General features: G+C 44.8%; 1 protein-coding gene across 1 annotated transcript in view; it reads right to left on the minus strand.

The window, feature by feature from the left end:
- Positions 1-25228, minus strand: part of LOC311237121 (anthrax toxin receptor 1-like) — a gene marked incomplete at both ends in the record, with an annotated part of 163103 nt that overhangs the window by 12497 nt on the left and 125378 nt on the right. The window contains 3 exons of the mRNA XM_084324927.1: positions 11559-11639; positions 17702-17869; positions 19006-19101. Of these exons, the coding sequence (XP_084181053.1) occupies positions 11559-11639; positions 17702-17869; positions 19006-19101 (345 nt within the window). The remainder of the gene's footprint in view (positions 1-11558; positions 11640-17701; positions 17870-19005; positions 19102-25228) is intronic.

Raw genomic sequence — 25228 nt, forward strand, 5'->3', positions numbered from 1 at the left:
CTGTTGTGAACCATTTAAAATCGGGGCATGTAGAAGAGTTTCGGGAACGAGTAGAATGTGCAGGTCCTCTTCTCAGACCTGTGGGGCAAAGCACTGCACGCATCATGCCGGCTAGCAAGCTACACGTCACGGCATGTTGATACGATAGTAGCCCCTTTCGTGACTGATGCACTCGGTGCATCACAGTCACAAAACGGGCTACCACGATAGCTAACTAAAGTTAACGTTACAAGCTCAAACACCTTATAACTACTACTAATGTCGTGTCCATAGGTTCCCTGGCAGAATACTTTGTTTGTGAGGACAAAGGTATACAGGAGTTAGGAGTTTCGAGAATGCCGGCTAGCAAGCTAACTTAGCTACTAACGTTATATACACAATATGTACAACGACACAATGATTTACATTAGTATTTACAAATATGGTAACGTGGTTGTGGCTTTTACAAATAGTGGTTAGCTTTAGAGATAAATGGCTATGATCACGGAGCAATAGTGTTAGGTGAAACAGATACTAGATCCTCGGCTAGTAGTAACAAGAAGGCTCTTTGCTTCCTGCCACTACCTGCCTGTGATTCTCACCGCCCCCTGCTGCCCCGATACCTTGTGTGTTGTCATCATTTCGATGACACACGCACACTATAAAACATGGATTAAAATATGCACGTGCGTGGTGATTGTGGTTGGGCGGACAAAATGTTTGATAAAAACGCTAAAACTGGGTCAATTTCGATAATTTTTTTCCCCCTCTTCATGAAAGTCACTGTTGGCCTAGTCCACATTGTTTATTGAACAAAAATACAACCTGCAAGTGGGCCTTTAAGCCTTCGCAAATTTCCCCGACCTCCCATTGACTTCCTTATTGGCACGGTAGCCCTATTATGGTCAAAGGGGCGTGGCTCTGAATGTGTTAATGTGCCCTCCAAATACCCCTTTGGGTTTAACTTTGGGGTCCCAAAGGACTTTAGCATGATTAACCATTTGAAAAAACTTAGTATTTCTTTGTCTTAATGTTACCATAGCAGTTGGATAGATAGTTTTTGCTTTTGCCTTTGTCACAGGAGGTGAGACTGGTAGGCCTGAAGGGGAGGGAGGGGGGGTAATGTTAGCTACTGTGGGAGTGTTGGAGGAGCAGTGATCAGCAGGACCCACAGTGAGATGCTCAACATAATGACCAGGTGAGGATTCTAGTGTAGGGTCCTGCTGAGGTAAGTATCAATCAGAGTTAAAAGCAATGTGTTGGATAGAATTTCCTGTGAGCTGTTTAATGCCCCTTGGACTGGGATGCAGCCCATCTGGTTTATAGACGTCAGATCTGGTCCAAAGATTATCAAAATTGCTAATAAAACCATGTGCAGTTGTAGTACAAAATAATTTTAGCCATTCATGGAGGCTAAAAAGACGAGTAAAATGTTCAGGAATTTTTTAGGCAGCTGGGATAGGACCAGAGAACACACAGGTTCTACCCAGGCTCTGTATTGTCAACGCAAGGGAATCCAGCTGGTCACGGAGATCAACAGATTGACCGCGCATGACGTCGTTGGTACCCACGTGAATAATCAGTGTGTGAGCTGAAGGGTGGAGATCAATGAGCACTGGGATCAGTTCTGAGATGTCTGAAACCTTACTACCTGGGAGGCAGAAAGTGATAGCACCTGGGAGTTCGACATATCTTACAATGGAGTCACCAATGGTCAGTATTTCAGCTTGACCATTCCTGCAGCTCCCCTTGTAAACAGAGAGTTTGGGATGAAGAAGAGTCTGACTGTTAGCCACACCAGCTGGGGCAGCATTTGGATGTGATTCACCTGCGCAGGAAGACGGCCGTGGGTCATCACAGGTGATGTCATCATCACTGGCCTCAGCAGTGTCCAGAGGTGCGTTGTGTTGATGGGAGGAAAGTTGGAGGCCAGCAGGAGAGGTCCCGGAGTTGGAGACAGCAGGCGGAGAGCAGTGTCGACGGCGTTTCCTGCTGGATACCGGGGGACGTCGGGGAAAATTGTCTCTTTCTCACCGAGTTGGAGAAGTTTGCTCCAGAGTAACCGGCTGCAGGCTGCACCAAAATAGCCGGACAGACAGTCGAGTGGAGTAAAATGGTTGAATAGCAGAAACGGGTCGTTATCCACGTCTGGGGAGAACAGGGGGAGCGACACCTTTCTTCCTTTACCCTGTTTTACTACACACGACCAAGGAAGAGGAAGCACAGTAGAAGTGGGATTTTCCAGGAGATCCAGTCGAGAGACGAGCAGAGCCTTTTGCTGGATGATATCGTCCAGGAGGCACTTGATGTTACGGAGACCACACCTGAGACTGGATAACTCGGTTTCCACTGTGGTGAGTGCAGACATCTTGTATAATATCTTCACTCTCACCTTATAATACAGTGTAAAAGACAGTCCAATAGCTATCCTAGCCACCAGGCTAAAGACAAGCCTAGCTAGGTTAGCATCTGGAATTTCCCCAAGGGGATCAATAAAGGAATATCTTATCTTATCAGACCGATGGTCTAAAAGACTAGCCGGCAGCGTTTTAGCTGTAGCAATGACAGCAACAAGCCAGCTAACTTAGATCACGTCGAGTTAAAGTCACATAAAACCAAACGGCACAGGAATAAACGATAAAAGGCAATAAAATCCACAATGATCAGTTAAGATCAATGGTAAAAAACTGTTTAAAAATTACGTAAAAACAGCCAAGAAAGTTTGGAAGATGCAGGTCCGCACAAACACGTCCGTCGCGTGATAAATGAATGCGTGGTCGGCCATTTTGGACAAATGATTACCAATACAAGGATTACAAAAACATCTGTAAAACACAACATTTCCGTGGGATTGTTATAAACTTTGTACCTGTACTGTAGATAAGACTTCAGGCTATGGAACCATTTTCCAGCTCCTACCTCTCAGCTGGAACTAAAAAACAGGCATCTGGCAACAAGTAAACAAAACATGAGTAAACAACACTTTTATTTCAGTGTGTTCAAACCTCTAACTATTACATTAGCATTAGTGACTCTTCTTCTTCAGAATGTTTCCTTTCAAAAGAGACCAGACTCATGCATGTGCTAGAAGTGGTTCAAGTAGGTAACAGTAATCTGTTAGTTCATCAGCAATCAAACCTAATAATTGTATGGGCTCATACTGTAATGTGATAACACAAGCACAGTATCTCAGCACTGTTTATGGGTCTACAATGCAGTATTTACAGTCTTACAGCGGATTCCCCCTAAGACCATAATTATATAATTATTATATTATAAGTATCTAATGTTATGTTTCAAATCTGTACATACATCTCTACTGCACAACACAATGTTACTTAAAATACAAACTTGAAGAAAGTGCAATGAATATAACTTGCTATGGAAACACTGCGGCACCACTTACTGTTTGGCAGATATAGTGAGGAAATGCCGTTGCTAGTCCTGTTCTGGCTGTGGTGAAGCCAACAGCTGCCAAGCCAGCCAGGCTGGGGCCGAGGTATCATCTACTCTTAATGGCTTCTGCAGACAACAACATTCCTCCTCATAGCATGCAACAATATTAACTTGCTTAAAGTCCCTAAAGGGTAATGCCACCCATTTTAAGAAGTCACATACGGTAGCTGTATGTTATTCCTGTGGGCCAGGGGGCCAGGATGCAGACTCAGTCTAAAGAATCTTTGATGATATCAGTCACTTCTAACCCCAACTATAAATCTTGCTCTGTAATCTAGGCTTTAAGATGGTTACGTGGTTTAGTGGAAGCACCTCTGGAAACACATGTATCCCTACTGGGATCAGATCCCGCCAGAATTCAGATCAGATCCCCTTCCTTCAAGGTCTCTTATATAATAAGATATAATAGAATAGTTAACTGCTCCGTCTTCCTCTCAGCCCAAATGCTGGTGAATACAATAGAACAGAACAGAGGAGAATGGTTAACCTCTTAAGCCCTAGCCATATTTTCCGAAATGTGCCAAAAAAAAAAAAAAAAACATACCTAAGTAAATGGAAGATTGCTCCACTTCTACAAGGTCATTTGCATGTTCTTGGTATCTAGGGACATCTATGGATCTTAGGGAATATATTCCCAGTGTTCCCAGCAATATTGTGTCTGTTACTAGGCTTGAGTAAATTGTAATGAACCAAAGGAGAATATACATTTTCTTATTTCATCTTTGATGGTGAATAACACCATGCTAACATTGACCAGACATGACAGACAACAAAGCTCATTCAGCACCTTCTTGAGATCACGTGTACAAAAAATCTAAGCAAATTAATAAAGGCCAGATGATTTACAGGGGTTTTTGTAGAGCACTGCATTTTGCCATCCAGACACATGCAATTTGAAATATGAATATAGAATATAGAATATCAGGCCTATAAATGACCTTATTATGGCCAAGTCACACATCTATGGATCGGGCCAAACCTCCCCTTTCCAATGGCAGAGTTCAATCTGGAGCAAAAACCGTGAATGAAATCTACTGTAAGTACAGTTACTTTTTTATAATGTAAATATCTCCGCCATTTTTCATCAGATTGCAATGCGTTTTTTTGCTAGACGTTCACAGAAGAAGAAGAAACTAACTAGATCCTATTTTATGGCAATAACGTTAATAACAACAACAAAAATAAAAGGCTTCACGCTGGAAGTCAGATGATTGACAGGGGCTGGCGTGAGCTTGGGAGTGTAGTTTTATGAAATTCTAAAGCCCTGGGTCTCCTCTCCTCATAGAACTACAAACAAGATGGCGGCATCATTCCTCACGTCTAATTCATCAGGTTTCTGTCGGGATGCGCTGAAATATTTATACCCTCATATTTCGCTAATAACACTTAACCCCTTAAGCTTACCCCACATTTAGCATAAAACACCTGACGATTGTATACCTAAAGTAATTTGCGATTTATTATACTTTATACTTTTAACACATGCATGAGTCTGGTCTCTTTTGAAAGGTAACATTCTGAATGTTTCACTTTGAGTGCTAATGTATTAGAGAAACAGAGGTTTGAACACACTGAAATAAAATATTTGCTCCTTACTTTTGTGTTGACTTGTTGCCAGATGCCTGTTTTTGGGTTCCAGCTGAGAGGTAGGAGCTGGAAAACATAACGGTTCCATAGCCTGAATTCTTATGTAGTACCAGTGTTAATTTCGTCAGCTATTTAAAAAAAATATTTTAGTCTTAGTCATGTGTCAAATTCTCTTTTTAGTTTTCATCATATTTAGTCACCTTTATCTATTTTTTGTTTAGTCAAGTTTTAGTCAATTACATGTCTGAGCATTTTAGTCTCGATTTAGTCTTTTTTGTTTAGTCTCGTCACTCAGTTACAGCCTCATAAGTTGGCGTGAGCTTTTTCTAAACTAAAACAAGCTAACGTTAGTGCTAGCTGGTTAGACAAAAATTATTGCAATATAACCTCTTAAGCATCACCCCCAAAACAGGGCCATTTTTGTTTTTGACGACTGCATACTTCTTTTGCAAAGCTTAGCTTTATATTTTATACTTATAGCACATGCATGAGCCTGGTCTCTTTTGAAAGGTAACATTCTGAAGTTGCTAAAGAAAAAAAGAATAATCACTTTGGGTGCTAATGAAATAGAGTAACAGAGGTTTGAACACACTAAAGTAAAAGTTGTTTGTACTCATATTTCTGTTTAGTGGTTGCCAGATTCCTGTTTTTAAGTTCCAGCATAGACGTATGAGCTGGAAAACGCTGCAGTTCCATAGTCTGAAGTCTTATGTAGTACAGGTCCAAGTTTTATAAGAATCCATAAAAAAATGTGTGCTTGAGAAAGGTTTTGGTAAAGTGTGTACCTGTAAAAACAGCATGATTTTCCAAGATGGCCATGCACTTCAATTCATTCTGAGGCTCGAGTCACAAACAAAGAGACTGCTTTGTCAACTTTCGGAGCAGAAATATGATTATAGAATATGGCCAAGTCGCACATCTATGGATCGGGCCAAATCTCCCCTTTCCTTCAATCTGGATTTAGTATCACCAGGCGTGATTCACAAACCATGAATGAAATCTCAGTTACTTTTTTATAATGTACATTTCTCAGACATTTTTCATCAGATTGAAATGCCGTTTTTTGCTAGACGTTCACAGAAAGGTAGAGCAACTAACTATCTTCTGTTTTATGGCAATAACGTTCAGGTTTGTGGAAGATAATCGCGAAAAATAAGAGAAATAAAAAAGTAAAATATTGACAGGGGCTGGCATGAGCTAGGAAGTGTAGTTTCTTTTTTATTCGAAAGCCCATCAAAAGTCCTGGGTCTCCTCTCATCATAGGACTACAAACACAATGGCGATGTAATTTCCTTGCGTCAATATTCGCCTTTTTCTGACTAGATTTATTTTACTCATATTTCACTAATAACACTTAAAACCATTGATAAACATACATAGTGCTGAACATAATACACGTTGACTGCTGTTTTGACAGGGTTAGGGTCTTTACTCTTGGCTACATTTGAAAAAAAAAATTCAACATTAATTCATACATTCTGTAGAGATGGATTTATGGCATGATGTTATTGTGGGTCCGGTACCGGACCCCTCAGGCTTAAAAGGTTAAGGGGTTAATCATGTTTCATACGTCTTGGACTCTGTGCCATCCAAGATTGCTGCACAACCTCCAAGATCCTCCAAGAAAACAATGCGGACAGGGGCTACACAGACCTTACTGCTGTCGCTACAGTGAGTTCGTGTCAAGGTGCACAGAACTGAAGGATGGAGAGAGGAATGAGGAAATGTAAATAATGAACTGATGGACTAATGGAGGCACGTGGTGTAGTGGTTAACACTGTCACCTCACAGCAAGAAGGTCCTGGGTACGATTCCCACTTGGGGACCAGGTTGCCAGGTACCCAGGTGGGGTATCTCCCAGGCCTTTGTGGTGGACGGCCGTTTGGCCTTCCCCCGTCAATACACTTCCCCTTTGTCTCTACCTAACACCTACCCTTTACCTGTACCATCCCCCCTTCCGGCCCCCATGTGTCTACCCTCCTCCCTCCTTCACCCTTCTCCAACCTCTCCCCACCCCCATAATCCTCCTATCTCCTTCCCACCTGGTTAACTGACCACACCCCTTTGGTCAGGTATGTCTATGTATAGCATTATTGTAGGAGCTCTATTGAGGTACGTGGCTTGTATACCCCTGGAGTCATCCAGCATAACTCTTGACAAAGTTGTATTTCAATACTCTGTTTGAGGTAATAAATCTGTAATAACCAAGTCTATTTGACTGAGTAAATCCTTACCTCCGGCAAAATTCCTGTGTGGAGTTTGCATGTTCTCCCTGTGCTCGCAAGGGTTTCCCCTCCAGAAGAAGAGATAAAGACCCAATGGAAAAACATGCAGAACAGATCGCTAATGTTGTTGCGTCCCTGATAAACAGGAGCACTTGGATTGTTCCCCGGGCGTGGCCCATGGTGGTGTGTTGGTCTTGTCTCTCAGAATGCAATGAATTCCTGGCAATGTCATTCAAGTAACATTAGGAAAAAGATGATTTTGTCTGTGGTATTATTCCTATACTTTCATGTTATGACATCAAGAATGTTACGGTTTGTAAGCGACCCCAATAGCACAACACAAGACAGGTATGAGAGTTAGCCAAAAACAGGGGGTAATTTATTATACAACAAAAATGCAGCACTGTCCCTTTAAGAAAAAAAAAAAAAAGGGCAATCCGAAGGTGAATACACTAGACTAGAGTCCAGGAATAATGTGAAAGTTCTGAGTCTAGTCTGTTCAAGACTCACCTGAGCAACTCACGGGCAACTCAACAAACTAGGGTCCACGGAAAAAGAGAGTACACAGGAATCCTCCCGGGGAAAATAGGGAGCGACAACGAAGTCTCACACCAACAACGAGGAGCCACGGAGAGAGAGAGAACGCACCCGCACAGGAATCCTCCCCGGGGGAAAATGGGGAGCGACACGATGTCTCACACCGGAGATGCGGCAGTACGCGGCACCATACAGCAGTAGATGCCACGACATCTCACAGTAGATGGTAGAATACAAATGTAGATGGCACAACGTCTCACACCGGAGACCAGTGATGCCACAGATTACTTGTAAAAGTAATCCGATTACTGATTACTGATTACTCCTTTAAAAAGTAATCCAAGTTACTTTACTGATTACTTGATTATCAGAGTAACTTAGTTACTTTGAAAGTAACTAGGTTACGAAGTCGTCGTTCCCCCAACAGTTTTTTTTAAACGCTTTATTGAAAGTGCATAAATTGTTTTTAACTTGTTTCTCTGCACATAACGTAAATTGTTAAACTAGTGCTTCAGCTTCTGTACCATCAAGTATGGTAAAGCAACAGTCTATGATGCTCACAGCATTAGAGCAGCCAGCCAGTGGTTTTACAAAACCAGTGTATCCATTCACATCTAACAAATGCAGGCTGAACTATTCAATTATATCAACTGTAACTATTAAATTGTTTTTATAAATGTCTCTCTATAAACATACAAGCAGTCTCTCTTTAACATGTAAATTAACTGTAAATCTGGCAAATAAGAGCTTTTCTCTCTCTCTCTCTCTCTCTCTCTCTCTCTCACCCCTCTCTCTCTCTCTCTCTCTCTCTCTCACCCCTCTCTCTCTCTCTCTCACCCCATGCCTCTTTCTCTCCAACCCCACCCAGACAGCCTACATCTCTAATATAATAATAATAATAATAATAATAATAATAATAATAATAATAATAATAATAATAATAATTATTATTATTATTATTATTATTATAATATAATCCCTTCTCTCCCTCTCTGTGTGTATGTGTGTGCGCGTGTGTGCGTGTGCTTGTGCTTGTGTGTGTGTGTGTGTGTGTGTGTGTGTGTGTGTGTGTGTGTGTGTGTGTGTCTCTCTCCCCTCTCTCTGTCACTCGTGTTCTCCCACCTGAAGAACTGTGGGAGAGCATTAGAGCAGCCAGCCAGTGGTTTTACAAAACCAGTGTATCCATTCACATCTAACAAATGCAGGCTGAACTATTCAATTATATCAACTGTAACTATTAAATTGTTTTTATAAATGTCTCTCTAGTCTTCTTGCGGTTTCACTTCGTTTAGACAAGCGTTTTGGGGTGGAATTCTCAGACGAATGCAACGGTGCCCTGCTGTCAGACGATTGGCGCATATGTCACATGACGTGCTGTGAAGACCCGCCCTACTCTGCCTCTGATTCGCAGACTGTGGATGGGGAATGTGATTGGGCCAAAGCAGAGTCACTCACAGACAGAGAGTCCAGTCACGCCGCGAGGACACATTCTTGTGTAACCCTTTCACTGCCACACCACGTCACTCCCAAATAAGAAAAACAGCTCAAAAATGTATTTTTGACTGTCGAAAACGAAATAAAATACTGCATTCCGCATGCATTATGAATTTATGATGAGATAGTAACGAAATAGTAATGCACAGCCACTTGGACAAGTAACTGCAATCAGATTACTGGCTTTTAAAGATTAACGCGTTAGATTACTATTTTCGGGGGAAAGTAATCAGATTACAATAACGCGTTACTTAGTAACGCGTTACCGGCATCACTGCCGGAGACGTGGCAGTAGATGGTAGAATACAGATGTAGATGGCACGACGTCTCACACCGGAGACGCGGCAGTAGATGGTAGTGTACATAACGACCTGGCAACGAGTGGAAGGCAGTCAGCAATACTTGTACTCTCCCGACGAGCTGATTGCCAACCACTCTCAGGTGCATGAAGCTGACTGTTCGGCACAAACCCCCCCCCCCCCCCCCCGTTGGGAAGCGTGCAGTGTTTACCCAGCCCTCACAAAGAATGCATTGCAAAGGCGGCTGGGTAGCGCGGTAGACTAAGCACTAACCTACCACCGCAGCGACTCTGGGATCGTAGTCGTTCCTACTAACACAATTAGCAGTGTTAGCGGGTGGGAAGCCGGTGGGGTATGTATCCTGGTTGTTGTAAACTGCGACTCCTACTGGTCGGTCGTGGCGCCTGTTCAGCAGGGAGGGGATCTGGGGGAAATAGCGTTAACCTCTGCACGCGTTACGTTCCCCCAGTGAAAATCCTCGCTGTCAGGTGAAAAGAAGCGGCTGGTGGAGGCATGTGGTAGTTCTACACCAGGTAGACAGTGGGGCAATGCGCGCAACAACCAGGAAGGGAATTGGCATAACGACTAAATTTGAATGGGTGAAAAATACAGAAAGCCCAAAAATTTTTTTTAAGAATGCATTGCATGATGACACCTCAATACACACAGGGGGGGGGGGGGGGGGGGGGGGTTGACAAATTACCACAAACTAGTAACTGATGTTACTGCTTTTCGCCTTTGTAGGGCAGCAACTTACAAGTTCTGTACAACAAGTCAGCAGGAAGGGTACATCTTTGGCAGCTAAGGGTATGTGATATTGTGGGTAAAAACATCATCATGGTTTTCAGTGAATTTAAATGTTATCCTAGATGATGGTGTCTGACTCGAGGGACACCAACAAACTGAACAAGCTGGTGAGGAAGGCTAGCTCCAGGGACGTGCACAGGACTTTAGAGGGGCAGGTGCTCAAAGGCTTTTTATGCTTTTTGGGGGGTTTTGATGATCAAATATTGAATATTGAACTATAATAATCACTGACTTAAAAGGCCCATACATCTCCATAAATGTTCAGGGGGGAGGGAATAAGTGCTTACCCTACAGACCCCAAGAAGTGCTGTATATTCTGTATTGTTTAATATAAATGCATTTTTTATTCCAATCCCGATTTGTATTTGAGATTCCCAAATCCCATCGGACTTGACTTCTTCGTGTCCCTCAATGAGTGTAATACCAGCATTCAACTGTATGTGCCACAGTGGTTTCTATCATCATCATCATCATCACCACCCACGCTATGCATAAAATATATATGTCCGCGGAGAGGCACGCTGAGGAGGCCGTGCAAACTGCAATGGAATATGGGGCATCTCTCTCTCTCTCTCTTTACCTAATATTTTGATTCTATCCTGACATTTTTCAGTTGGAAGGGCAGTCTATATGCGTAACGGTAAAAAATAAAAAATTTATGAGGCTCAAAAGGGCAGGTGCTCAAGCACCCCTTGGGCTCTATGTGTGCACGTGCCTGGCTAGCTCCATGGTGGGAGTCGAGCTGGTCAGACTAGAGGTGATGGCAGAGAGGGGGGATGAGAAGGAAGCTGGCTGCTATCCTGGAGAATCCCTCCCACCCCCTCTATGACGAGCTAGTCAAGATGAGAAGCACGTTCAGTCACAGACTCATACGCCCCGACACTAAACTAACCGCCTCGGCCAGTCCTTCATACCAGCGGCCATTAGGCTCCACAACAGTGGGCAGGGACTGCTGCCAGACATCCAACTACTCAGCTGTAATTGTTCTGCTTTTCAGCGTAGGATGTCAGTGAAATCATCAAATGGAATTGGTCTACTTTTGTGGGGACAGACATACAAACAGAGACCAACACTGTTATAGATGGCTTCAGGCCCTTTGGGCCTACATCAGAAAAACAAACCCACGCAAGCAAGTGCATACTCTTATTTGAAAAATACATTATCGTTGTCTCACCTTGTCTCCAGGATGAGGGCGCATCACAGACACTCTGTCATAGCCTTTCCTCATGAACACACGCAGAGCATCCAGCTTGCCCTGTAACAGCACAGAGAACAGGACATTTATACACATACTGTACATGTTCATGGTGTTTGTGCCTTTTAAAGACAAAGTGCAGTCGATAGTCTTACAGACCAACACTACTTGGTTCAATTAAACAGCTCATCTATGGTAAAGTGTAAGTAGGGATGCACCGAATGGGAAATTCTTGACCGAAAATAGGAAACAGTTGGCCGAAAAAAGAATGCCGAAAGGCCGAAAATGATTAATATAAATATATATATATATATATGTTTTTTTTTTTTTTTTTTAGCTACCTGATTATGGCAAAAGACATGATTATGGCTAAACTTAACTTAAATAATATTAATAATCACTATTATGGGCCCATAAAACATTTATTCAGCACTTTTGAATGCATACATTAATTCCAGACTGTTAAGACTAAAAGACTACAACGATTGATGACGACTTCCTGTCCTCGCATTTCCATTTCCGGTTTAACGATACATTTAACAACAGAACAGATTGCTGCTAATTAAACACTTCATTTAAACGGAGTAACGTTAACGTTATGTCGAGTTCATACGTGTAGTGTAGTATGAACTCGTCATAACGTTAACATTACTCAGTGTCCACTGTTGCTGCCACCGTTGCGTCGCAGATGGATGGTACACTGTTAGCTCCGTAGCTAATCCGCTCCTAGACTACTGATAGCAGTACCGTTAACGTCGGAGCTGATCAATACTCCGGTTTTTTCTAATTTAGTTTAGAACCGGGTTTCGGGGGGCATCCCTACTCCCAAGAGGAGTTAGTTATCACAGGCTGTAGAATGCAGGAAGAGCTGCCAAGCTGCTCACGTTACACGTTGTGCATGCTACCGGTATGTCTGTAGTCGCGTTTTGATGACGTCATCACAACAACACATTATTTGACTTTCGGTCATATATTTTCGGTGCTAAAACCCTTTCGGCCGAAAGCCGAAAGAGCCGTTTTAACCATTTTCGGCCGATAATTTTCGGTAGCCGAATTTTCGGTGCATCCCTAAGTGTAAGTAATACTGATTGTGGCAATTATTTAATGGGCTTTCTCTGACATAAGGCCATTAAACATCATGGGACTGGCCTACTCTCACTTCCACGTCAATATTCTCGTATCTGCTCAGAGAAAGCCCAATTTCAGCTGTCATTAGCAATCGGATCTTGCTGTAGGTGCCACAGTAATTTCATATGATGTAAATAAATATATCTTCTGCCAATAACGATGATAATTGTCCATTAATTTATGGGTGATATTAAGAAATTCGACTATCTTAAAATATATTTAGTTCAGAAAAACTGCTTTTCCCCAAGACCTAACGAGAGACACCTTTCTCATCGCTCCTTCTGCGTTCGTTCTCTCACCTTCTTATGGTGGTCATTGAACTGGCAGCCATGTCTGCTTGTTGAGACATCTGTCTTTCTGAATGCCTGTCTTTCTGTATATGTCTGTCCATCTGCCTTTCTTTCTGTCTGTCTCTCTGACTGTCTTTGCCTGTCTAGCTCTCTTCTTACTCTTGAAGATGTTACACGTCTTTTCTGCTTTATTGGACAGGATAGTGAATGAGAGGAGATCAGAAGGTGAAAGAAGGGGAAGACATGCCAGGTCTCAGGCCATATTGACCTTGGGTGAGCCAGGACACCATTGACTCTTTGTCTGAAAGCCTCCTGCTTCCCTCTAAATGTTGTCTGTAAATAAACAGGTTATCCTACCACTGAAAGTCAAACCATGGGATTGGAGACATTTTAGAGACTTTAGAGTTTTTATTAATGCTTGATGCTTTTAGATTTTTGGTTTACACATGTAATGTTTGCTAGATAGCGAAATATTGATCTGTATTTTGAGTTGCGATGTTATAACAGTTGGAAAAGTTGTATTTTTCATCTACAACTCAGCCTTGACAGATGCTTAGAGCAAATTCATGTTCTATGATATTTCCCATCTACAAGTCAAACCTGGCTCTCTGCCCCACCATGGGCAACATTATCAACTCCTCACTTATCTGGTCTCGTCCCCTCCTGCTTCAAAACAGCCTTCGTCACTCCCATCCTCAAGAAGCCCAGTCTCGACCCAGACGAGCTCAACAACTACCACCCGATCTCCAACCTTCCTTTCCTTAGTAAAATCTTGGACAGAGCAGTGGCCGCCCAACTCCATCAATATATGTCCAACCATGAGCTCTATGAGCCTTTTCAATCTGGCTTCAGAACACACCACAGCACATCATTTACATTTACATTTAGTCATTTAGCTGACGCTTTTATCCAAAGCGACTTACAAGTTCTGTACGACAAGTCATCAGGAAGGGTACAACTCTATCAGCTGAGTAACAATGTTCATCAAAGTGTCGCATGTTACAGTGTAGGTTAGTTTATTAGGACAAGTGCATGACAGTACTTTTTATTTTTTTCATTATTTCAGATAATGGTTGAAGTGCGTCTTTAGTCGACGGCGAAAGATTGGACGGGTTTCGGCTGTCCTAACTGGGGTGGGTAGTTCATTCCACCATTGTGGGGCAAGGACTGAGAATAGGCGACTTCTCTTTGATGACCATCCCGGAGCTTGGATAGGAGTAGGTCTGAGGCGGCCAGAAGATGCAGAGCGTAGGGGTCTTGAGGGTGTGTAGTTAGAGACCATTGACCGGAGGTAGGCGGGAGCGGTTCCCTTTGCCGCACGGTATGCTAGGTCGAGGGCCTTGAAGCGGATACGTGCAGCAATGGGGAGCCAGTGCAGGTCCCTAAGAAGTGGGGTGACATGGGCCAACTTCGGTAGGTTTGAGATCAGGCGGGCCGCTGCGTTCTGAATGAGTTGAAGAGGCTTGGTGGCAGTGGCCGGGAGGCCAGCGAGCAGTGCGTTGCAGTAGTTGAGGCGGGAGATGACTGTTGATTGGACGAGGAGTTGGGTGGCTTCTTTTGTCAGGAAGGGGCGGATCCTTCTGACGTTGCTCAGGAGGAATCTGCAGGTTCTGGTTGTCGCTGTGATGTGAGCAGAGAAGTTCAACTGGTCGTCGAGGACAACACCAATGTTCAGAGCACAGAGACCGCCCTCATCAAAATTACCAATGACCTCCCCCTTGCAGCTGACTCTGGCCAAATCCTCATCATCCTGGAGCTTTCTGCAGCCTTCGATACAGTTTCCCATTCCATCCTCCTTAACCGCCTATCCGACCACCTTGGCATCACTGGCTCAGCACTCTCCTGGTTTCAATCCTACCTCACCATCGGTGATTCCAGTTCCACCCCGGCCCCAGTCAACCAAGGCATCCCCAAAGGTTCTGTACTTGGCCCAATTCTGTTCACCATCTACATGCTACCCCTCAGTCAGATCATCCGCCGCCATGGCCTCAGTTTCCACTCCTACGCCGACGACACACAATTATACCTCTCCACCAAACTGTCCACCCAGCTCCCACCACGCTTCCTTGTCAACTGCCTCCACAAAATAAAAACCTGGATGTCATCTAAACTCCTCAAACTGAACAACAATAAAACTGATCTCGGTGTACCATGGGCCCAGGCGTTGTTCCCACACCCTTTTGTCGGGCTTATCGGTGACAGAACATCCACAAGAGGGTTTGTCTCAGATTTCTATATACGTTTAATCAAATCCACATATATAAGACTAACATTAGATACATTAGCGAGGGGACATCCCGGAGTTAGACCCTGAGTTTGACTGGGACGACGTTTGAACAAATGCTATATTAGCCTCTCGCAACCCTAATCACAGACAAATTCATTTAAATGATATTCATAGGACATATCTCACACCTAGGAAACTGTTTGCTATGGGGCTGGTGGCCGACTCCCGATGCACGCTATGTTCTCTAAGAGCCACTGGTACGTATATGCATACGGTCTGGGAGTGCCCACCAGTGGCCCGTTTTTGGAAAGCTATAACAGCTAAACTCTCAGGCATCTGTAATATTTTGATTATGTTTATTATATTACTGCTAAACATTACTGCTAAACGATGTATCTTTATTACCAACAACCATACAACAGAAAAGGATCATCCTGGCAGGCATTACAGCAGCTAAAAAGCTTGTTGCCATGAGATGGAAAGAGCCTGAGAATCTCAAGGTAATCAATTGGTCCTTGACATTCCTGGACGTTATATATCTGGAGATTTCTACTGCTTGGATGGTTGGGGTTGGACAAGCAGATATAGAGTTGTGGACTGCTGTCAGTTCTGTCACCAAATCCGCCTTCTATCACCTCAGAAACATCTCCAGACTCCGACCATCACTTTCCGACTCCACAGCTGACACCCTCATCCATGCCTTCGTCACCTCCCGCCTGGACTTCTGCAATGGGTCCTGTCCGGGGTTCCAAGCTAAACTCTGGACAGGCTCCAGTGTGTTCAAAACTCAGCTGCCAGGGTTCTCACCCGCACCAAACCCTGGCAGCACATCACCCCCACCCTTATCCACCTCCACTGGCTCCCCATCAAATCCTGCATCACCTACAAAACCCTCCTGCTCACTTACAAGTCCCTCCATGCTCTGGCACCTCAGTACCTCACTGACCTCCTCCACCCCCCACACTCAGGTCCCTGCGATCCTCAGACACTGGTAAGCTCTCCATTCCCCAAACCAGACTGCAGACTTTTGGGGACAGAGCTTTCAGTGTGGCAGCTCCCACCCTCTGGAACTCCCTCCCTGCATAACTCTGCAACGCTTTTTTCCCCTATGTAAAGCGACCTTGGATTTTATGAAAGGCATTATATAAAACGAAGTTATTATTATTATTATTACTATATTTTTGTGTTATTATTTAGTTGCAGTGCCATGTTTCACTAAGTGGTGCTCCTTGTTTGTACTTGATGTAGCAACAGGTTTAATTTGAGTCAGTGACTCACTTCACTTCCTGTCTACCTGCCATCCAGCACAACGCTAACTTGTCATCTCTAGTAACGAGTAATAGTAATAGTTTATAAATCTATATGTCAATCTACATGTATATTGAGTGAATATAGAATCGTATGACCAGGCATCGTATGCTCATAAGCCTATAGTATTTTCATAAGCTAAGCTATCCTGGTGTAATTATTTAATGCTAACAAGTTAACGTCACACAGCCAGGCATGTTACAACAAGTGAAGGTTGCACCTATTGTGAGTCAGTTTGAAAAGTGGCATCTTTAAAATTAAAATAAAACAGAAATGAGGGGTTTGCTATTCATTTGCAAGTGCTGGAATATAGAATTCTAAGGATTTCTTATAGGACAAAATGTTTGATGTTGGGTGCCAATGAATGTGATGTTTGTGTGCAGTTCTCTGTCTGGGTCTAGGAGAGGCTCTGTCCCCCAGTAGTGATGTTTGTGTGCAGTTCTCTGTCTGGGTCTAGGAGAGGCTCTGTCCCCCAGTAATGTATGGAGAGAGGAAGTGACAGATGGAGTGGAAAGAATGTCTCCGTCTGGAAGGAGGAGCAGCTCCTCACATCTCCCATCCAGAGGTTAGCTCAGTCCCCATCTGCTTCTCATTAGCCTCCCTCCAGCTGACTAGTGTTTTACGAAACGAACCTTGTTAACTGTTTCCTGGACACGCAGAGCAGCATGACGACTCTACATCATTTCTATTAAAGGTATCCAGCTGAATCAAACCCAAATAGACTATAGTTGTTGCTGAATAGAAGTCCTGCCATGGTAATGGAAGGTTTTTCATTAATTAAATATCCTCAGTGACATTCATTCATATGTGTGTCCTTGGAACCCAATATGATCAAATGGTGGTTCCTGATCTATTATGTGTCTATTTGGGGGTCCTTGTCATGAAAAGGTTTGAGAAGCACTGTCCTAGAAAACATGGTCTAATGCCATTATTACCCAATCTAGTATTCATCTGGTCAACCTTGTTATGAGTCATTAGGACACATTTAATTGATTTTGTAGTTGATATATTAATCAGCTTACGTTACTCATACAGTGTGTTTATATTGAACTGTTCTGTATATTGAATTTGTTCTTGTCCTACTGTACTGTATGTGTGTCTCACATGGAATATGTGTGCTTTGATATATAGCATAAAATAAAGAAAGATCAATAGAATGCCATCTGCACCTTGATTGGAGAGTACCACTTCTGAGCGCGGATGGGTTTGTACATGCCGTTGTTGTACATGCGTGTTGGAGGAAACTCAAACTCTTGTTCAGGCATCGTGACACGTGCATTTTTTGCCTTCTCCAGTTTGGCCCCCTCCTCTGTGGAACCCCTGTCTCCCCAGTGGACCTGCACAGAACCACAATGATATGTAGTGGTACCGGTGGTGGCAACAACAACAACAACAACAACAACAACAACAACAACAGGTTCACCAGATCAAGGTTGTTATAGTTAACTAAAACTAACACGGAAACTAAAGTGTAAAGAAATTCTTAACTTAACAGAAATTTAAATAAAAACTAGAAACAAAAACAAAACTGAAACTATATTGTGTACTTATAATATGTTTTTTTTTGTCAAATTTGAGACATGGATGCCTATATTTATTGAAACTGGGATGTCTAAATGAGTGTGTGTGCATTGTGTTTGCATTATACAAAACCTATTCTGGACTTCTTAAATATTGACAAATATTCACATTTAACAAAAATTACGAATACTGAAACTCACACTCTGGAAACTAAACTGAAAACAAACATTTAAAACTAAATTTTAATTAAAAGTACTGACAAATACAAAAGTATAATAACCCTGCTCCAGATGAGCTTTGGTTGTATTCACAGCGGTCTGTCTCTGGTGCAACACGTCATCCACTTTGATTTGTGATCGCCACATCTCTTTTTGGGGGAAAACAACTCAGGGAGTAAACTAGTCATTATTTCTTAGTTTGAGGTCATCCAGAGATAAATCTACATAATATTAAATGGGAAGACTGAGGAAGCCTGAAACAGATCAAACGTAACTTTTCACAATAGTACAAACGCTCAATGGCAGCCAAGTAATTGCTTCACTTGATGCACTAACAAATCAAATGTTTCAGACAATGTAAGCAGTCATCGTCGATCCAGATTTGCTGGTCTGATGTGCAGCGGAACAGTTTAATCCCACTGATATTGAATTGACTAGAAGTCAGCAGTGACAGAATGTATACAAATGACTTTTGATCACAGGTTTCTCTCTACCCACCTATGCATTATAGACTAAATCATATCTAACAACAAACATATTTTCAGATGGGGATCCCTGGGTCAATCTAGTGAAATGGAGCTCTGTGACCCGTTACATATCAGTGTGGGGTCCTTGGCATGACAAGGTTTGAGAACCAATGCTATGTAGACCCCTTTTCCGTATTATCTTTTCCCCAGCATCTCTTTTTGGAAACATCTCACACTGTATAGCACTGATAGGAACTACGTGGCTACCTCCATCCTCTTTATGCCCCCCACACCACGGCCACCATAGTACGAGGCGTCCACCATGGGCCACCTCTTCTTAGGGTAGTCATCATCCTCTTCATCCTGATTGATTGATTGATTGAAAATTGTATTAACAGATTGCAGAATGGGTACAATACCGTACAGCTCAATACACACAATTGTTAAGGGGATGCAGACCAGAGAAAGACTTTCATCTTGTTCACATCAGGGTCCCCCATTTTCAATTCATCATAACATGACATACAGATAGACAGTACTGCTACATCTAGATGGATAGATGGATAGACAGACAGACAGACAGACAGACAGACAGACAGACAGACAGACAGACAGACAGACAGACAGACAGACAGACAGACAGACAGACAGACAGACAGACAGACAGACAGACAGACAGACAGACAGACAGACAGACAGACAGACAGACAGACAGACAGACAGACAGACAGACAAACAGACAGACAGACAGACAGATTAGCATAGATGGAAAGGTGCTGTAAGTGATATTTATTTCGTTAAAGTAAGTGGTAAACAGCTCTATATTCCGACCACCACCACTGATAAAGTGGTGGGGTCTCCCAGTCCCTCCACTCTGCAGTAAACAGAAACGCGGTGGCTTGCTCGTAAACCTTCTCTTTTTCCACCTAAACGGTTCACTAAAATATGTTTCTGACAACATTTTAGGCGAGAAATAGCATATGCAATTGCTGGATCTTAATTCATATTCAATCTACAATGCCTAGTTTGACTGGAGTTTAAGCTGAAATACCAATATCGCTTATGGCCCCTGTAACAAAGGATCAGATTAAACCGAATATATATATTTATTGATTGATATATATTGCATAGTATTTGTATATCGTTTGATATCCCTTGTATATTCCTTGTACATATACACGGAATATCCCTTTAGCCCAGACCATAATATTTCATTCTCCTATTGGACAGCGGTCCACAGGCGCCAGAGCCATGCCTCCGGAGTCAGGTTCAAAGTCACCGTCAAGACATGTCTGTGCATGCCCGGCCTTGCCCAGGGATAACGAGACAGCACAGTACTCCACAGGACCAGGAGGTCCAGTACAGCCCAGGCTCTACCCCCGCGGCTCTGCGCTACAGACCCCCGACTCAATTCACGGGTGAGCTTGACGCACGACCAGCCCCGAGGAATAGCACCTGGATACACGGGCCATGGTACCCAGCAGGTACCAGCCCACCAAGAGGCGTAAGAGGAGACTCGCCTAGGAGGCCTCTCTTCCAACGCTCACCGATGTGCCAGCCATCCATGGCATCATACATTGGCACACCGACGTTTCCGGACTTCACCCACGAGAACAGAGCACAGTACACGGAGCTACGAATGTGCTTAGAGACAATGATGTCCGATGTAGCTGATGAACCGTACAAGTATGCTATCCTACTGAAGCACCTCAAGGTGCCCCGAGCGCACAATATAGCGCTGGCCTATGCCACCTCTACTACCCCATACACAGCGGCTCTAGCAGCACTCGACCAAAGATATGGACGCATATGGGACTACGTAATACAAGAGATAAGGCATATTGACCGCCTACCCCCAGCCACAGACAATCGCTCACTAGATGACCTGTCTATCAAGGTACAATCCCTGGTAGGGATGCTGGGGGCGCAAAGAGAAAAGGGTATGCACGAACTGTACGCAAACTCTAATGTCGAGAGGATTTTAGAGAAGCTTCCGCCCGCCCGACAAGAGCGCTTCAGGCGGCAAAGAGACCACCGTGATCCTAACGGTCCCGAGCCATCCCTCCTAGACCTAGCCGACTTCCTGGCGAGAGAAGTCAACAGCCTACGGTTGGATACGTTCATGCGGAGCACCCCAAGCTCCAGAGAGGGACCTAGGAGAGCAAACGATGGCCGAAGATTGGTGACCGTCATGCACCAATCAGAATCAGTACCGAGCAGCAAGAACCACAGTACCCCCTCGATGAAAGAGAAGTGGAAGATGGTGTGCCCGTACTGCGAAAAGGAACACTGGTTGTCACAATGTGACACATTCAAGAAGATGACCGCCGACGAGGTGAGTCAATGGATAAAGTCCAACCGACGCTGTTACCGATGTGCGCGCAGTCACATGGCAGCCGATTGCCGCTTAAAGAAGAGGTGTAGTCGGTGTGACGGAGCCCACCTAGATGTCCTACACGACAGTAACAGAAGAAAGCCTGCACCCTCAAGCAGCACAAAGGCAAGTGTTATGTACATTGACCCCGCCAGCAGCGGGGGCGCCCGGGTGCTCTTAAAGGTGGTCCGCGTAACACTGAGTTACCAAGATAAGGTCATGGACACTTACGCCGTCCTTGACGACGGGTCAGAGAAGACCCTTCTCCTCGCGTCCGCTGCGGCCCAGCTGGGGCTGCGGGGGAGCGAAAACCAGATGACGATTCGGACAATAAGAAGAGATCTAAAGACGATAAAGGGCGAGAATGTCTCCTTCACTATCGCAGCAAGCGGGCAGCCAGAGAGACGGTATAGGATTACTAATGCTTTCACCAGCCAAGAAATAGGCCTGTCGCAGTACACCTACCCCATCGCCAAGCTGATGGATAAATATGTGCACCTGCGTCAACTATAGGGATGCCCCCCGGACCCCGGTTTTAAACGGGAACCGGTACTATATTAGAAAATACCGGAGTATTTATAAGCTCCGACGTCCTCGGTACTGCTATCGATACTCTAGAGAAATTATTATTATTATTATTTAAAAGTTGCGAACGATCTCTCCTCTCTCTGTCTCTGCACGAGAAGCGAGTCGCAGCGAGTCATTATTACACACTCCTCGCGAGTCGCGCTACACATACATACGGGTACTCCTTAATGAAAGCGCTGTCAATAGTATGCAGCTGCAGCACGTCAGACCGCAGCGCTTACAAGCCCCGCACATACAAGCCCCGCACACCTGATGTGCTGCAGCTGGAAGCATCTCAGCGCTGTCTCCGTGCTGACGCGCGCTGCACACAGACACAGACAGCTCTGCATGGACTGAGTCGTGATGGCGGATAGAGCGAAGCGTTCACAAGTGCAACAAAACATTTGCCAGTAAGGGTGGCAATACGAGCAATCTATCAAAACATTTGTTGGCAAAACACTATATTAGTTTGCAGAAATGCGCCGTATTCGACTGCCTTGCGCGCAGTGGTCCATCTGCATCCACGTCCACTGCAGCCGGTAAGCCAAGATACGGAGTTTCCTAGGCTAATAACGAATTATTACAAATAGGCTAATAAACAAAATAATTGTTTAGCTACAAATACTACAATCTAAAAACTTTTTATAGATCGTCAAGCTGAGGTCAGCCACCAATGTGTCCCAGTGAGCCCACCACACATCCTCCCTCTACCTCCACCACCCAAAGTCCTTTCTCCCTAGCAGCTAGAGGAAAGATGACAGAGGATAGGGTGAACGAGTGTCACAGGGCTGTGACAAAGTTTGTTGTCAAAGGCCTGCACCCGTTCTCTACAGTGGAGTCCAAGGACTTTAGGTAACAACTAATCAATCAGTGTATATCGTTTTTTTTGTATACATAGTTGTCTAACTTGTCTGTTGTTGTTATAAGTTATTATTGAAGCAGCTATTCCCACCACTCCACACAAATTTACAATAATTCAATCATTTCTAATCTTTACTGTAGGGAGATGACCAATGCTCTCAACTGCAAATATAAAAATCATAAAAAAATTATCAAAAAGAACCGATAAGAGTATCGATAAAGTACCGAACCGTTAAGCAGTATCGATAGGAGTAGTAGTATCGATAAAATCCTAACGATACCCATCCCTAGTCAACTACCTATACCGCTCATAGACGGTGCCACCCCGACCCTGCTGATAGGCTCCGACCATGTAGACCTCATCGTCCCGATTGACCGGGTCCACACAGGGCCCAGAGGCTGTCCTGCAGCAGTCGAGACCCGCCTAGGATGGACATTACAAGGCCCCCTCGCTAAGTCTCTTAACCGAACAGCAGCCACTAGCTGCCTCCACTCCAGAGTGACAGAAGAAGACACCACCCTCCTACAGCATGTCGAGAGGCTATGGACACTAGAGACAATGCCCTTTAAGAACGAAAAGAAAGACATTCGTTCCAAGGAAGACATTTACGCTATAGCACTCCTCGAGCAGGGGACAAAGAGAGTCAAAGTCAACGGAGTGATGAGATACGCAACTCCACTCCTGAGGCGAGAGGGTATGCCTACCTTCCACGCCCCAAAAGAAGCGACGGAGCGGTATCTATTGAACACAGAGCGGCGCCTAGCCAGAGACCCCGCTCAAGAGACGGTGTACCGCGCTGAGATTAACAAGCTAATCACAGCGGGACACATAACGAAAATTGAAATTAAAGAGGCCGATCAGACGACCGAATCATGGTACGTGCCGCACCACAAAGTCCACCACAACGGCAAGGATCGTATTGTGTTCAACTGCAGCTACCAGATCGGATCACAAAATCTGAATAAAGAGCTCTTGCCCGGCCCAACACTCGGCCCCTCTCTACTAGGCGTGTTACTACGTTTCCGCCAAGACAAGGTGGCCATCAGCGGCGACATCAAAGGGATGTTCCTGCAGGTGAGACTAGTGGAGGAGGACAAGCCCCTGCTGCGGTTCCTATGGAGAGAGAGGATCGGGGATGAGCAACCAGCCATCTATCAATGGGAAGTCCTCCCTTTCGGAACCACATGCAGCCCATGCTGTGCTACGTTTGCACTGCAAAAGCACGTCGCAGAGGACCCAGCAGCTGATGAAGAGGTCCGACAAAGTGTAGGAAATAGTTTCTACGTGGACAACTGTCTGCAAAGCGTCTCGACGCCAGAAGAAGCCGAGGCCCTTCTACTCAAGCTCTGCGCCTCCCTGATCAAAGGCGGCTTTGATCTCAGGCAGTGGGCCAGCAGCGACCCGCAAGTATTGCGCAGCCTCTCCCCCGAGGACAAGGCAGCAAGCAGCGAGACCTGGATGGCGACCATCCCAGGAGAAGCCCAAGAAATGACATTAGGACTAGTCTGGCGCTTCAAAACAGACTCGCTCCATTATAAACACACACCCCTGACCAAGGAGCAGGGAAGGTCGACTGCACTACCGACCACCAGACGGAGTGTATACAGAACACTCGCCAGACAATATGACCCGTTGGGATGTATTCTACCTTACACCACCAGGGCAAAGATGATTGTAAGAGCGTTATGGGACAAGGACCAGGGCTGGGACGACCCCATACCCGAACACCTTGCATCCACATGGAGAGAGTGGGAGACGGAACTCAGCTCACTCCCAGGTGTCAACATACGCCGCAGCTACTTCCCACCCACAGTGAGGCCGGAGACGTGCCAGATGGACCTGCACGTCTTCAGCGACGCCTCCGAAGTAGCCTACGGTTCGGTGGCCTACTTGCGTGCCCGAGAGGAGGGAGGAGAAATACATACTGCTTTCATCCTGGCTTGCTCAAGAATAGCCCCACGAAAGCAACAATCTATCCCGCGTCTAGAGCTCTGCGCAGCCCTAGCAGGAGCGCAACTCGCCACGTTAATCCAACGTGAACTCACCATTCCGGTGCAAAGAACAATCTTGTGGTCAGATTCCACGACAGTACTCACATGGATCCGGTCTGATTCGTGCAGATACAAGGTCTTCGTGGGAGTCAGAGTCACAGAGATTCAAGATTTAACAGAAGTAGCAAGCTGGAGGTATGTGGACACAAAACACAACCCAGCTGACGTCATCACCCGGGGAATGTCCCTGGATGACCTCACCCGTCACAACCTATACAGTGACGGGCCAGAGTTCCTCAAGCTCCCGGAAGAAGAGTGGCCTACACCCACCCCACGGGAAGCGAGTAAAGAGGAGGCCGAAAACAAGAAATCTATGTTCTGTGGATTGAACACACTCGTCTCCACAGACCCCGACATAGACGATTGCCTCACCCTAGAGAGTGCGCAGCTAAAGACATTCCTGTGGCACCACCCAGAGGTTCAGCTCACTACTGACATTACAGCAGCTGACTACGAAGAAGCAGAACTTCTTCTACTACAATGAGCCCAGAGAGACTCGTTCCCCGATGAGCTAGACTGTCTACAGGGAGCAAAGCCCGTCCCATCAGACAGCAGACTGCTCCACCTAGCCCCAGAGAGCGACGCCCATGGTCTCATCAGAGTGGGTGGTCGTCTGTGGAGAGCTCCAGACTTACC

This window comes from Notolepis coatsorum, assembly GCF_963971535.1.
Source record: "Notolepis coatsorum genome assembly, chromosome: 11".
Classification (NCBI taxonomy): domain Eukaryota; kingdom Metazoa; phylum Chordata; class Actinopteri; order Aulopiformes; family Paralepididae; genus Notolepis; species Notolepis coatsorum.